The sequence below is a fragment of the Mirounga leonina genome, unplaced genomic scaffold (assembly GCF_011800145.1).
Source record: "Mirounga leonina isolate KUSES-001 unplaced genomic scaffold, KU_Mleo_1.0 Mir_129, whole genome shotgun sequence".
Taxonomy (NCBI): domain Eukaryota; kingdom Metazoa; phylum Chordata; class Mammalia; order Carnivora; family Phocidae; genus Mirounga; species Mirounga leonina.
Genome location: NW_023270323.1, coordinates 65,232,214 through 65,247,442, shown reverse-complemented (window position 1 = coordinate 65,247,442; position 15,229 = coordinate 65,232,214). Strand labels below are relative to the sequence as shown.

At 36.8% G+C, this 15,229-nt stretch overlaps 1 protein-coding gene across 1 annotated transcript in view; it reads right to left on the bottom strand.

Annotated features, from left to right (window-relative positions):
- Positions 1–525: 525 nt before the first annotated feature.
- Positions 526–15,229, bottom strand: part of KCNIP4 (potassium voltage-gated channel interacting protein 4) — a 1,124,144-nt gene continuing 1,109,440 nt past the window's right edge. The window contains exons 6-9 of the mRNA XM_035005224.1: positions 6,019–6,126; positions 4,017–4,121; positions 2,597–2,659; positions 526–1,098 (exon numbers count right to left, since the gene is read on the bottom strand). Of these exons, the coding sequence (XP_034861115.1) occupies positions 1,051–1,098; positions 2,597–2,659; positions 4,017–4,121; positions 6,019–6,126 (324 nt within the window). The 3' untranslated portion in view covers positions 526–1,050. The remainder of the gene's footprint in view (positions 1,099–2,596; positions 2,660–4,016; positions 4,122–6,018; positions 6,127–15,229) is intronic.

The window sequence follows — 15,229 nt, the reverse complement described above, 5'->3', positions numbered from 1 at the left end:
TTTTCAGTGAGGTTTTGGTATGGTAGTTCTTGATAGAATGGACTCACTGATGGTTTTAAAGTGAATTCTGCTTGCTCTTGGTTCCCTGTAGGCATTGGGGTAGTCCAGGTCTCTTTGGCCCTGAATGGCATGTAAAAGAAAGGTACCTTGAAGGAGTCAAGGGAAAGGGGGCGGAATAGGCCTTCAATGCTGTTAGAAATTACTTGGCATTAAGTATTACCATGTACTGGAGGGCAGATATCTTGACCCTTTGCATATGCCTATAAACATCTTTGCTTTGTTCCACACCTTCTTGGACCTCCACTTAATGACACAATAGAAAACAGTCAATCTGTAGAATTGGACAAATCCAAAATTATATACGTCATGTAGGCCTTGGCTGTAATATGTATTATGAAAAATTAAGAAATGCTTATTAAATAAGCTTTATTAGGCATATGCTGACATCTGATGATGAACTAATTTGTTTCATGTTATAAAAAATGCCAGATAAATGAATATCTTTAACAGAAGGTGGCAAATCCATAGAAATTGGAACTGTGTGTTTGTTTGTTTTTTAATTATAGTAATCTTGTTTTGTTTACTTAGTGTATAAATGGAATTACAGCATACAAACATGAAAATTAATTTCTGGAAATTAAATGCAGATGCCAATATTTTAGAAAACCATTTAAAATCCTGGGGCTGAATACATCCAGTTGAGTAGCAAAAAACACTGATATTTTAAAATTACTGATAATGTGAAAGCTCAATAATCCCATGGCTAAAGAATCAATAAAACTATATGCCAGATTCTATTACTTTTGAATAGTCACAGGGTATGAAATGACTTAGAACATCCCATGAACTCAGTGGCATTATGAAAAGGATGCAAATTTGTAACTGGAAAACTCAGATCTTTTGGGGATTGCTTTATATTAAAACAGAGCTTGTTTGCATAATATGCCTCAGTGTAAAGCTGAGCAATCTATGCTAAGAGTGGTAGCGCCAACTTTAAGTGTGGTAGAGTAGTTCACGTTTGTCTGTTTGATTGAGGATGCATTTAACAAGTTAAATCACATTTTCAAAGAGCTGCATGGAGCGCATTATGTTTTCATCCTGTAAGGGAGAAACACAGTGGGATTAAATTAAGTATCTCTGTAAGGGAAGGGACACTTTTTTGCCTCTAAGTACTGCCTCTCCCACCACTGCTTAGGCCTAAAGCTCGAATACTAAGTGTTTGCACATATAAATATCATCCTATCCATTTTCCATATAGATAAGTATGGAGAGCCCATTTTACATTTTGTTGAGTCTGCAGGCTTTAAATATTTCATTTGAATCTCACTTGGTGTTAATAGAAAATATTTCTCAAATTGGAATGGCAGAATGAAAATTAGAGAGGCGCCAAGGGTAAGACTAAAAATAAGTGAGCAAATGCAAATTTTGGCATTCCAGGTAGATCGCGGGCCAAGTCACAGAGACTTGTACGTGTAGAAGGAAACAGGGTTTGTGTGTGAGCTAAGAGGCAACTCCATTGAGGATTAGAGGTTGGGGCTTGGGAGACATGTCTGTAGTCCTTTCACCTCTCTCTTTGGGTCTGTTGGGGCCCGTTAGGAGCCTTTAAAAACGCCAGAGAAGGGATTGTTTCAGAGCCACCTTGGGCCAGTGGCTGTGTTCAATTTAGCATATTCCTTAGAAACAAGGGGACAGACTTTGAGCATTATGGAGGCACTTGAAGATTGTGAATGGCCCTTGGTGAACGGTTTATAGTAATGGTAAATAGTAGCTAAACTTGTGCTGACTTCTGGTGCTAGAAGCCAAGGAACAGCATCAGCAGGTTGATGTCACCAAGTTAACGCTCTTAGAGACCACCACATCGAAATAGGAGTTTAGAAGCAAGCAGGCACCAAGAAAGGGAAAGTATATCAATTTGAAAATAAAGAGAAAAGCTAAAGTATCAATAAACCTCGTTGTCTCTACGTTTATCTTAAGTATTTATTCTTAATTTTGGCTCTACCCAGGCGTCAAATCAAATAGTTTTAGGTAAGCTAAAACTGGTCTCCCACCAGATAACGGAAAACCATTTGGATTTCTCCTCTGAGTTTTCCACTCTTTATTTTTTATGACCGAAGACCTTTACTGGTTCAACCGAAAAGCCATTTCTGGTGCTCATACATTAAAGCAGTATGTTTCCTTCAGAAATTGAATGCAAACTTTGCCTGTGATGTATACTTTGCTGTACTGGAATTCTAAATCTATAGAGATAATATGTTATATGCTCAGTCTGGGCAAAGAGCAATTCAAATCTCACATATGTTTTAACCCTCAGTGACGAAGACTCTCTAATTAGGAAACAAAAATGCAGTATATGTGTAACATTGGTATGTTTAGGGCTTTCTACATGGCTCTCCTCAAGGTAGGCACTCTATAAATGTTAATTAATTGAATTATAAATTGATGCCTGTTTTCAGAGTGGTAGGCTTCTCTTAGCTGGGTACAAGTGGTAAACTTAGGTCAGCGTTGTGCTTTGCTCAGTTCATGGTGGCTAGCTGACTCTACTTAGTCTGATTATTATGAAAGCAAAAGGCACAGTTTCTTTACTATCATTACTTACTTTTTGGCAACTTTCAATGAATTCATCTATGGTAACAACTCCATCTTTATTTTTGTCCATTTTCTGTTCAGGAAGAAAAGAACAAAAAACTTCATTCAGAGTTCTCCCTTGGTACCCTCCTTTGATAACCGCCCTTGATACCCTCACAGCTGAAGCTGATGAAGAGTCCACCTGCCTGTTTTACAGGGAGGATCTGCTTCAGAGCACGAGCTAGTCCTTTCTTAGTGATAAGAATCTTATGGCCAATGTAGGGATCCGAAGGGGTACGTGCACCCCAATGTTTATAGCAGCAATGTCCACAATAGCCAAACTATGGAAAGAGCCAAGATGTCCATCGACAGATGAATGGATAAAGAAGATGTGGTATATATATATACATTAGCATATTATGCAGCCATCAAAAAAATGAAATCTTGCCATTTACAATAACATGGATGGAATTAGAGGGTATTATGCTAAGCGAAATAAGTCAATCAGAGAAAGACATGTATCATATGATTTCACTAATATGAGGAATTCTTAATCTCAGGAAACAAACTGAGGGTTGCTGGAGTGGGGGGTCAGGGGGAGGGATGGGGTGGCTGGGTGAAAGACGTTGGGAGGGTATGTGCTATGGTGAGTGCTGTGAATTGTGTAAGACTGTTGAATCACAGATCTGTACCTCTGAAACAATACATTATATGTAAAAAAAGAAGATAGCAGGAAGGGAAAAATGAAGGGGGGGAATCAGAGGGGTAGACGAACCATGAGAGACTGTGGACTCTGAGAAACAAACTGAGGGTTCTAGAGGGGGGGGGGTGGGGGGATGGGTTAGCCCGGTGATGGGTATTAAGGTGGGCACGTACTGCATGGAGCACTGGGTGTTATACGCAAACAATGAATCATGGAACAGTACATCAAAAACTAATGATGTAATGTATGGTGATTAACATAACATAATAAAATAAAAGAATCATATGGCCAACTGCTGTTAGGCTGTTCCCTTTTCAGTAGAATGTGGTAGACCTCTAAAATCGCCCTAGATAAAATCTGGCCCTCTAGCTATGACAGTTCAGGCAGTTTGCGGACACTTTCAGAGTTTGGGTTTCTCATCTGTAAATTGAGGCTAAAGAGTATTTATAACCATAAGGATTCTTTTGAGAATTTATTGAAAACAAACATAAAAACATGAAAAACACAGCAATTCCTTAGTGTTCTGTCTAGGATATAGTGAATGTTCAATAAGTGTAGTTATCAGTATTCTAAAAAATTCAAAACCAAAATTACTAAATTAGTATGATGGTTAATATTCTATTGCTTTGTCCCTTCAGTAAAAGTGTTTTTTTTTTCTTTTGCTTTTTTTTGAATTATCACGACACTTTGCAAGCATAGGAAATTTACTCTTTTTCACTCCCTCTCTGACTTCTACTTGCATTCCTACCTGGAAAAATGTTTCGACGTGTTGTCTAGGAGCATCTTCCTTGAGGACAGGATATGTGCATTTACCCATCATATCATATATTGCTTTCATTATATCAAGCATTTCCTGAAAAGTAAAAGGCACACACATGAGGCTGCATGTGCTGTATGAAGAAACCACTCTGACAGATTATTCCTACTCTATTTCAAAAATTTTTTATTATTCATTAACTGCCTTTTGGTTGTCCTAGAGGAGAAGCCAACAGTTTTGTGCCTTAAAAGCAGCAGGGTCAGAATGTAAGAATTAATTTTGGTCTTGGTTTCAAAATGAGGTAAGTAAATTCCCACATATCCAAGATGATAGGAAAATTGCTCTGGTTTAATGTTTGGATTTCCATAGACTTCCTATAGACTGTCTTTGTTTTATTGAGTTATTATATATCTTATATGTTGATCATCAATTTCCTTTTACTGAGAATGAACTCCATATCAACAGCATTATACGAAAACTGATAAATTTCAAAGCTTATTAGGATTTTCCTTGTTTTCTTCCTACTATACCTTTAAGTGAAGAAATTGCACATGTAGGTTAGTCAAAATAGTATGGCTATATTTCATTGAAATTCCTTGGGAATTCCTTGAAATTTCATTAATTTTTTAACTAAAACAAAATCTAGTTTTTGACTTGTCATTTTCAATCTCAGTAAAAATAATATCTAATTATCCAAACATTCAGATTTATTACTTCACATTTGTTTCCTTCATATTGAAATTTCCATATAAAAGTCTAGATTAAGTTGATAATACAGATGTAATATACATTTACTTTTGAGATTATTCAATTCTCTTATTAATGATAAAGTAGTTTATAGCGTATAAGTCATAGGTAAAACATTTTAAGATGTTTTGAGTTTAGGTAAGTAGCAAGAAGTTTGTCTGACTTCAGAATTCATGAAATGTGTTATGTGTAAGACCAGCATGTTTGTGTTAAACATAGAGATAGAAAGGGATGGAAGGGCCAAGAGGTACCTAGTATTTCCAAGGCATCCGAGTACTAAATATTTACTGTAGTACTGTCCACCAGTTATAGGAGGCACTAGCTATTCAGGATATATTCAATATGCATAAACACTTAATATTCATGAGGTCTTCAGCCATCCATTGGTGCGAAACATTCTGGCCCTATGTATCTTCTGCTCAGAAAACACAAAACCTATGGCCTTTGGTCAGGCTAATTGTCACACTATACCTGTGGTCAGGTGCACTTTCTATGTCTCTTATCGAGTAAGGTCAGGTCAGTAACCCTGGGTACCTTTGGTTTGAGGGTTGTCATGCTCAAAACTCAAACTTCCGGAAAAGCAAGTGAGTCAGGGAGAAGGGACATATGAACATTGAGGATCCCCCAGGATTCATGTAATGTCTTTCAACCCCATTTGGACCCTATCCTAAAATTGTTAACCTACCCCATCCCTTTTCCCTTCTCACGGTGTTTTATATTGGTTTAATAAACCATTTGATATGAGCTTCTTAATTTGGTCTGTGGGCCTTTTTTCTTGCATAGCCTGCCTGGCAGTGTTTGGGGGCCCAACCACTCCCATCAGGTCACGTTCTACACAATACAGGTCATTGCAGTCTCTGCAATTTTAAAATTGTATTTCTTTCCACATTATATTAGAAGAAAAAAAGGTCACAGGCCAAATATTCAAGCATGATTTGTATACATTTTCTTCCTGATTCCAACCATAGTCTTTATCCAATTTACAGTATTTATTTGAATGCCATTAGGAAACAGGGGTACAATCCTTATGTGTTTTATATTTACTTTGAAGTTAGATGTACCATAAATTATTCCTAGCCATTGCAAGTTTTTTATTAGAGTATTTCACCACCACCACCACCACATAAAATACTTCAGATTTCTTAAAAATGCAATTTTCAAATTAATAGTTTCAATTGTTTAACATTTAAAGTTAGAAAAATGGAAAGAGTCCAAAGGAGAGTTGTGTTGGTGAGGCATTTCTTACTTCTTTAGTGATGTAGCCATCTTTATTTATGTCATACAAATTAAATGCCCAGTTGAGTTTTTCTTGAACTGTCCCTCGGAGCAAAATGGAAAGACCCTTGATGAAATCCTAAAAAGAAATAAAAGTATAATTTGATATGACATTTCTAAAAAAAAATAAAACACCGACTATGATAAAAGTCTCTCTCAAACGATGGAAGCAAGGGTTACAACCCTCTGGGTTTTTGAACCGTTATTTAGTGAGATAATGTGTTCTTGGTCCTCTGTTTCTGAGAGTTCTCTGTGGGCATAAACCACTCCTTAGCTTTAACATTCTCATCTTTGACTTGGGAACTGTGGCTTAAATCACCTGTGGAACTGGAAATGCTATGAGGACAGACACCCAAACAGCAAGATGCATGCTCTACGTGGTATTGGCTTTCTACCACAACTGCACACAATTTCTTTTACTGAAAAGAACCTGATAACACTATCTTAAGAAATACAAGCACATACATAGCATACTTCCCATGAAAAAGATCTGCTAACAAGAAATATGGTCTGTCTTTAAGATATGGGCCAACTGTAACTGTTACTTAGAAATCAAGTTATAACACACATGGGGCAGTGGTTAAGAGCCTGGACTTTGAAGCCAGACTGCCTGACCTCAAATTCCAGTGATGTCACTTGACAGCTTTGTGTCCTCTGACCACTTAACCTCCTTTTGCTTCAATCTGCGTATCTGTAGAATGGGGATAATAATACCTACTTCTTAAAAGTTTTTGTGAGGATTAAAAGAGTTAAGCTATAACAATGTCTAGCAAGGACATTGGTTATGTGTTTGCCAAGTAAACGAAACCCTTAGCCAGTATCATGGTTAGGCTGGTTTGATTGAACTTGATCAAATTCCTATATATTTGTTGTGGAGCAGAGATACCATCACAATGTGGTAATTCTGAGCTCACGCAGATCTGATAATCCACTGGTAGATGGGAACGGAAGAGCCCAAGGGGCATGCAGAAGTGGCTTTCTGGGTGAATTTGCTTTTTCTCTCTGCATTTCTATATTCCATCATTTTATAGCTGTTTTCCTGTCCCAGTTTTCTTAATTTTAATGTTTTCTTTTTTTTTTACTTTGAAAAGTAGGTAATATTCACGTAGTTCAAAATTAAAAATATGTAAGATGTTTGGTGAAAAATCTTCTGTTCCTGGACCCCAGCTACCCTTTTTCTTTCTCCCTGGGCAGCTGGCATGGAACTTTTGTGCATATACAAGTATAAGGCATATTTATTTATATATATTCCATATCCCTTTGCACAAATAGTCTGACAGGCTGTTCTGTACTCCCCCACCTCCCACTTAACAATCTTAGAAATAATTCCAATCTTTTTCACATAATGTGTATGAATGCACCATAGTTTATTTAACCACTCTCCCATTGATGAGTATTGAAAGATTTCCAAACTTATTAAAAACAATGTTACGAAGAGTGACCTTATATGTACATAATTCATACTTGAACAAAAATATCTGTAGAATAAATCCTTAGACATGGGATTTCTGGGTTAAAGGATTTGAACATTTGTAAACTTTAGAGTTATTTCCAACTTGTGTCCCAAACTCCCCTCTCAAAATCTATATATGAGAATTTTTTAAGTATAAGAATATTATAGCTTGTCAATACTATATAGTATCAAACTTTTATGTTTTCCAATTTCATGGGAAGCTATTTCTTTCTCAAATTACTTATATTTGTATCTTAAATAAATTTGAACTTTTTTTTTTTCAAATGTCTCGATTTATAGAAACTCTTCACGTATTAGTGAAATTATCCTTTGTCTGGGATATGTCTTCCAGTGTTGTTTCCCAGTTTGTCATTTCTTTTGATTTTTCTTATATTGATTTTTGCAAAGTAGGTATTTTTTTATTCTTATATTCTAGAATTTGTCAGTCTTTTAATTTATGTCTTTTGGCTTATGTCATATTGAAAAGGCTTCCCCCATTTGAAGTTATAGAAAGATACCCCCATGCTTTTTACTACTACTTCATAAGTTTACTTTGATACATTCAAATCCTTATTCCATTTGGAATTTATCCACTGTTTTTAAATAATTATCTGGTTTCACACTATTATTTGTTACCCATTGTTTTGAGATGCAAGATTTATCATATCCTTAAACCTTTTATATATTTGTTTATATTTCTGAAATTTCTATTTTATTTCATTAGTAAATCTGTTTATCCACCTCTACTACATCGGCCCAAATATGAAAGTGGCTGTTAGGGCTATTTCCTCCTGGTCAATCTTTTTTTTCCAGCTATTTTCTCTTGCTTTAATACTGCACATGACTTTTGAAGGGTTTGAGGTAAATTTACAGATCAGCTTTGGCAGAATTGACAACTGCATGTTGGTGAGTCTTCCTAATCAAGACTATGAGAGACCTTGCCCTTGTCCAAGTCATTTTTGTCACTGAACCTATTTATCAGTGTTCTCCTGGCTACTGTAATAAATTACCACAACTTTAGTGACTCAAAATAATACATGTTTATTATCTTAACAGTTCTTCAGGTCAGAATTCTGAAATGAGTTTCACTGGGCTGGAATCAAAATGGGGGAGCACAGGGGATGTAGAGGGAGAGTTTGCTCCCTTGCTTTCTTGAGCTTTTAGAGGCCACTTGCATTGTTTGGCTTGTGACCTCTTCCTCCATCTTCAGAGCACATCACTCTAGTCTCTGCTCCCTTTGTCATATCTTTCTTTTCTTACCCTGATCTTCCTGTTCCCTCTTACAAGGACCCCTGTGATTACATTAAACCCACTTAGGTAATCCAGGATGATCTCCCCATCTCAAGATCCTTAATCACACCCACAAAGCTCCTTTTACCATGTAAGGTAACATATTCACAAGTTCCAGAAATTAGGGTGTAGACACTTGGTGGGCTATTATTCAGCATACCATACTCTGGTATGTTTTAGACCTTTTTGGTTTTTTTTCCAAGTTGCTCTTTCATGTTTCTTAGTGATATTTATTTCTAGGTATGTTAATCCTTTTGTGCTGTTTTAAATGAGGTATTTTTTTCTATTACATGTTCCAAATTACTTTTGTTTGTATATACAAAAGCTATTGATTTCTCTATAGTAATTGTGTATGCTGCCAACTAACTGTTTCTGTTGTATATGATAGTTTTTCAATTGATTCTCCTGGGTTTTTCATGGATGCAATCATATTAGCTGCAAATGGAGTTAGTTTTACCTCTTCTTTCTAATTTTTATATTTTAATTACTTCCTTTTTTTCTAAATGTAGTGAATAATATATCCAAGACAATATTATATAATAACAACAATAATAGCCATCCTTATTTTGTTACTGAATTTAATAAGGCTGTTTCTAGTGTTTCTACTTTAAGCATGATACTGACTTTAATCATGCTAAGAAGGTGTACAGTTATCATTTTATTAAAAAAATTTATCAAAAATAACCATTTAAATACCCATCACCAGGCTAACCCATTCCCCCAACCCCTCCCCCCCCCCTTTTTTTTTAACATATAATGTATTATTTGTTTCAGAGAGGGCACGTATTGAATGGAGCACTGGGTGTTATACGTAAACAATGAATCGTGGAACACTACATCAAAAACTAATGATGTAATGTATGGTGATTAACATAACATAATAAAATTTAAAAAAAAATAACCATTGACTTTCTTGCCGAAATGGAAAAGCTGATCTTCAAATTCATATGGAATTGCACAGGGCCCCAAAGAGCCAAAACAATATGGAAAAAAAAAAAAAAAAAGCAAAGTTAGAGAGCTCAAACTCCAATCTCAAAACTCACTACAAATCTACAATATAGCACTTGCATAAGAATAGACATATAGACCAGTGCAATAACGTTGCAAATCTGGAAATAAACATCTGTGACCATTGATTTTCAACAAGGGTGCCAAGACCATGCAATGGGGAAAGAGTCATGTTTTCAACAAATGGTGCTGTGACAATCAGATAACCATACCCTACTTTCCATCTTTATTCAGGGTAAAATGTAAAGTGAGAGAAAAAGAGAATTCAAGAGAAGGCCACAAAGGACTACAGTATTTGGTAGGCAGAGAGAAAAGAGCCCGGCAAGGGATCTTGAAAATAAATTGCTAAGGAAATATGAGAGGTCAAGTGAGGAGTTCATTTTCCTAGAAAAGGATGGTTCATGGTGATACAAGATGCTGCTGGAGAATGAAAAATGTTCATTGGATCAACAAAATGGAGGTCACCAATGAGTGATGCGAGAACTTTCCGAGGAGTAGAAGAAGCAAACAATGACAGAGATTAGAAGAAAACTCATGACTCTTGGCTGGTCACAATGATAGAGAGCCGGCTATATCTGAAGAGAAATATGGGATTACAGGAGAGATTTTTGAAGATGAGCACTTTGATTACTGGATGGAACTCTCTATGAAGAGATTACTAAAGGTGTGTGTGAGAGAGAAGGAGGGAGTGCAAGAGATGGGCTGATCGTTCTGGGACCCAAGTGCAGGTAGAGGGTTGAGCTCTGGAGGGAGGAGGTGCATTTTCTCAGTTAACACAGAAGAAGGGGAACATGCTGTGGATGCCAGCAGCTGATAAGAGCAAGAGGATGAGTGAGTCCCCACCTGACAGCTTCAATGGATGTCATCGGCTTGGGAGTGACAGATATAGCAGAAAGGGCAAGAATCGAAGGTTTAAGTAAATAAGGAGGCAGCCATGGTACTAGACAGGTGACTTGTGCAAATTATGAGAAGGTAGACATCCCTCAAAATACTTCATGCTATCTCCTGGAAAGTTGTTGTAATATATATAAACCTGAAATATATAACATACTATAATCAAGAGTTAATGTGCAATGTACAACTGGTAAACTATAAGCTTTGGCTTATTAGAAGCTACAAAATAGTCACTGCCGAGTATGGGAAGGTAGGCTTCTCAGAGAAAGATTGCTGAGGCCAGATGAGGTTGATGACTATCAATATAAACCTTATCCATTGCTTCAAATCACTAAGTAATAGTTATGTGCTCTTAGTTGAAAAGGGGGACTGGATACAAAGTCTTTGAAGACATGCTTAGAGCATTGGTTCTCAAAATTTAGCTTGCCACATAATCATCTGGAGGGCTTGCTAGAACACAGCTTGCTGGGCTCCACCCTCAGGATTCCTGATTCATTAGGTCTAGGTTGGGGTGCAAGAATATATAATCCTAACATATTCCAAAGGGATACTGATACTGTTGATTCAGGAATCACACTTTGAGAACAACTGGCCTACAGAAATCATCAATGGCATTGACCCTATCACCAAATGGAGCAGACAAGGGCATCAGTGAAAAGCACTTTTAAAGTCACATATGGACTTTTGTTGGTTGCCTTCCTACTAAGCCCCCACTAATTTCCACTTGGTGCTTCATCCAATTCTGCAGAAGTGCTCTCCACCTCTAGTTTTAGTGATGGAGCTGTGACCTGAGCAAAGTCAAGAGGTTCATATTATCCCTTTGGTCAAGGCAATTGGATCTGGGTTGGCATACAACTGAACTCAGTCCACGTCTGCTCGACATGAACAGTCAAGCTTGGAGTCAAGGAGCGGCTGGCATTTTTTGTGACTATGGGAGAGCCCACCCTTAGTTGTAGCCATCCTTATCTCTGGACTTTTTCTTTCTGTGAGCCAATAAAGTCATCACATTGTTTTTGTTAGTATGTGATTTTCTATTATTTGTAAACAAAAATATCCTGATTTACAAGCTGACAGCTGATTCACATCTTCCTCTTAAGTACTATGTATCCCAAAACTACTTACATTAAAAGATGGCTGTGGACCTTGAGCACCCCTCTACCTTGTGATATACCATCTTGCAGGATGATATCAATAAACAGTTATTTCAAAAGAAGAATGATTCCTTACTTGTGGAAAAGAAAAATGAGAAACTCAGTGTGTTTTATGTGGTTTTTGCTCCACGCTTTTCTGAATGGTAACTGAAATCTATTGAGTAGGAGACACAATGCTTAAAAAAAAAAAAAAAAGAAAAAGAAAACAATTCTTGGAGTACTTTGCATAATTACCTTTTATCTGTGAAAAAAGCTTGCATCTGTTCCCTAATGCACAAAAATGATCGGTACTGAATTGTGGTTTCCATTCTCTTATGATCGAAGCAAAAGAAGGAAAAAGGCATAAAGATTTGACTTTATAATATCCCAGCCTTGTTCAGTTGTGAGCTTTTTGGTATCTATCAAATTTTTGCTTAGTCCCTTAGTTCTGGTTGCTATGACAGGGACATTAGTCTTCCTCTGTCAGAGGAGGTCATCAAGAGGACATGACCATTGCTTGACCCACAAGCTGGCCCAGGCAATCCAAGGCTCTTACCCCTTCCCTGTCCTTGGAATGTATGGTCTGCCCACCCTTTCTGGACAAGGAGCCACTTCAAGGATGTAGCCTTGAGAAAGTAAGGTCTTGCTGAGACCATCTGGACTGTATATGTGACTGAATCCCATTAAGACCTCCATAAAATTTTTTAAGGTTCTGGTGGGCAGTACAGAGATTTACTTGTCTTGGAGTTGCCCACGACAAGCCTCACAGGTAAGTTCCCTTACTAATTACACCTGCCACCTGCCATTCTGGAGTGGCCTCTTTCTTCAGTCTCTTCTCGCTGTCTGGGTGCAGGGGGCCAGTTTGGAATTTCACCAGAGGAACTACTGAGGTTGAAAACAAACATCCTGCCTCCCTACCTGCCACTCAAAGAGCAATATGGCTTATAATCATGTGTTTAGGGTATTTGCAATAAATAGTCCTGTTTATAGTTGGGAAAACAACATTAGGTGACTTACCAAAGGTTAAGAATGTTAACTAGCTAGTTAGTGACAGATTCGGTATGGAAAATCATACACGTGTTTAGTATATTTCTAATTTTATGCTTGCTTATGTATTTTCATGAAAATTTTAAAGGTTGTTTATTTTCTCTGGTATGACCTCCTGTGATTGGAATTAAGCTTCCACAGTAGTTGAGCCACTTTTTGAAGTATTTGAAAGACACAATTTCAGGTACTATCTGAAGTTTGCATCAGGCATCAATATGTCTAAAAAGTAATAAGTAAATTTTCTAAGATTTGTGGCCTGATTTTGTCATACAGAAGGGATAATGTACTTACCTCATTTGATATATAATATTGTCTATTTAGCTAATTTAGCGTCTTAAAAGGTGATGACAGACATATTAAGGTAGAGGAAAGTTCTTTGGTTCGATCTCACTAGAGGCCATTAAACATTAATAAACTTTTAAACAAAAATGAGTATAAATACATAAAAAATGTATACATAAATATGCTTGATTTATGTAAAAAATTATAGAAAACTATACTGAAAAAAATTGTAATCACACATAATCCTATCACTTATGCAAAATGAACATTTCCATTTTTATGCATAGCATATTTATAGTAAAGGTCATGTATGTATATATAATAATGTATATTTCACTTAAAATTACAAGCATTTTCCCACATCACTGAAAATTCATTGTGACATCATTTAAATTACTACATATTAGGTTGAACCCTATGAAATTGCTGATTTTTTTTTAAGTGGGCTCCACACCCAGCATGGAGCCCAACGTTGGGCTTGAATTCACAATCCTGAGATTCAAAACCTGGGCTGAGATCAAGAGTCAGATGCTCGGGGCGCCTGGGTGGCTCAGATGGTTAAGTGTCTGCCTTCGGCTCAGGTCATGATCTCAGGGTCCTGGGATTGAGTCCCGCATCGGGCTCCCGGCTCAGCAGGAAGCCTGCTTCTCTCTCTGCCTTTCTCTCTCGCTCTGTCTCTCATGAATAAAAAAAAAAAAAAAAGAGTCAGATGCTCAACCAACAGGGTCACCCAGGAGTCCCAAATTGCTGACTTTTTTTTATCATATTTGCAAGAATATTAATTTCATATGGTTTAATCTAATGATACTATCACAGTGGTTTTTGAACACTTTGGACCCCAAACCACAATAATTACATATTAAATGGCAACCTAGAACACACACAAACACACACATGTACACCAGAAAGTAATTATTTCCATTTCTCTTCTATTAATTTTTTAAACATTCTTATCATTAATCTCTAAATTAATTTTACCACGTATTAATGATCATAATTTGGAGTTTGAAACACTGCTTTGTCATATGGATATACTGTGATTTACTTAACCATACTTTCTATTGGTGGCTATGTAAATAAAATTTTTCTTTATTATAAATGATGCTGTGTAAACATTTCCCATCATTTTGACTTGTTTCCTTAGGAAAGGAGTATAAGTCTTGGGTCCTGGGAGCACTGAAATTTAATAGTAATAATGACTACAGTTTATGGATGTGTGTGGGCCCCTGTGTTAGGCAATTTCTGTGCGTTATTTCATGTCAGCCTCATGCAACCATAGGGAGTAGGTATTGCAGTCTTTACATTGTAGAGAGATGCTCAGAGGAAACAAGTGACCAAGCCAAGGCATAGTCAGTGAGCAGGGAGCTAAAAATCAAACCCAGACCTCTGACTCAAAGCCCAGGCCTCATTTTGACTAGAATTGAATCAATGGGCTGTGGTTATACACAACAGTATGATATAAACAGAGGCCGTATCTCTTCTCTTGCTACTATAGGACAGAATTGTGGCGTGATGTGAAATGACTCATAGTGATTTGCAGTTCATCTACTTCCTAATAACATTTGTAGAAAATTAGGAATGCCAGGAATTCATAATTCTTGCTATAAAATTAATTCATAAATGCATTATAAAATAGCCTTAGCTTCTTTAAAAAAAAGTGTGTCAGTATGCAAATATATGTGTGACCATGAAAGCTGTAAGAAGATCAGCTAAGAAGCCCAAGAGTTACATGTCCAGGAACACTGAGATTGAGAGAGATCAATTCTCTGAGACTGACCAGATGTCAGCCAGGGTTAACATTAACTGAGCATTTTCTATGTGCCATGAAACTTTCAAAACTCTTTAAATCCATCATTTAATCATACAACAATTTTGTGATGTATCTATCATGATTATTTCCAATTTACATTGAAGAAATTCAAGCACAGAGGGAATGAGGAACCTGCCCAGGCGTCAGAGCTAGAAGTGGTAGTATCTAGATTTGAACCCTGTGTCTGACTGAGAAGCATGTGTTCTTTTAGATGAGAAGAGACTTCTGGAGCTTCCACAGAGGCTGGATGTTAAAGTTGGAGATTAAT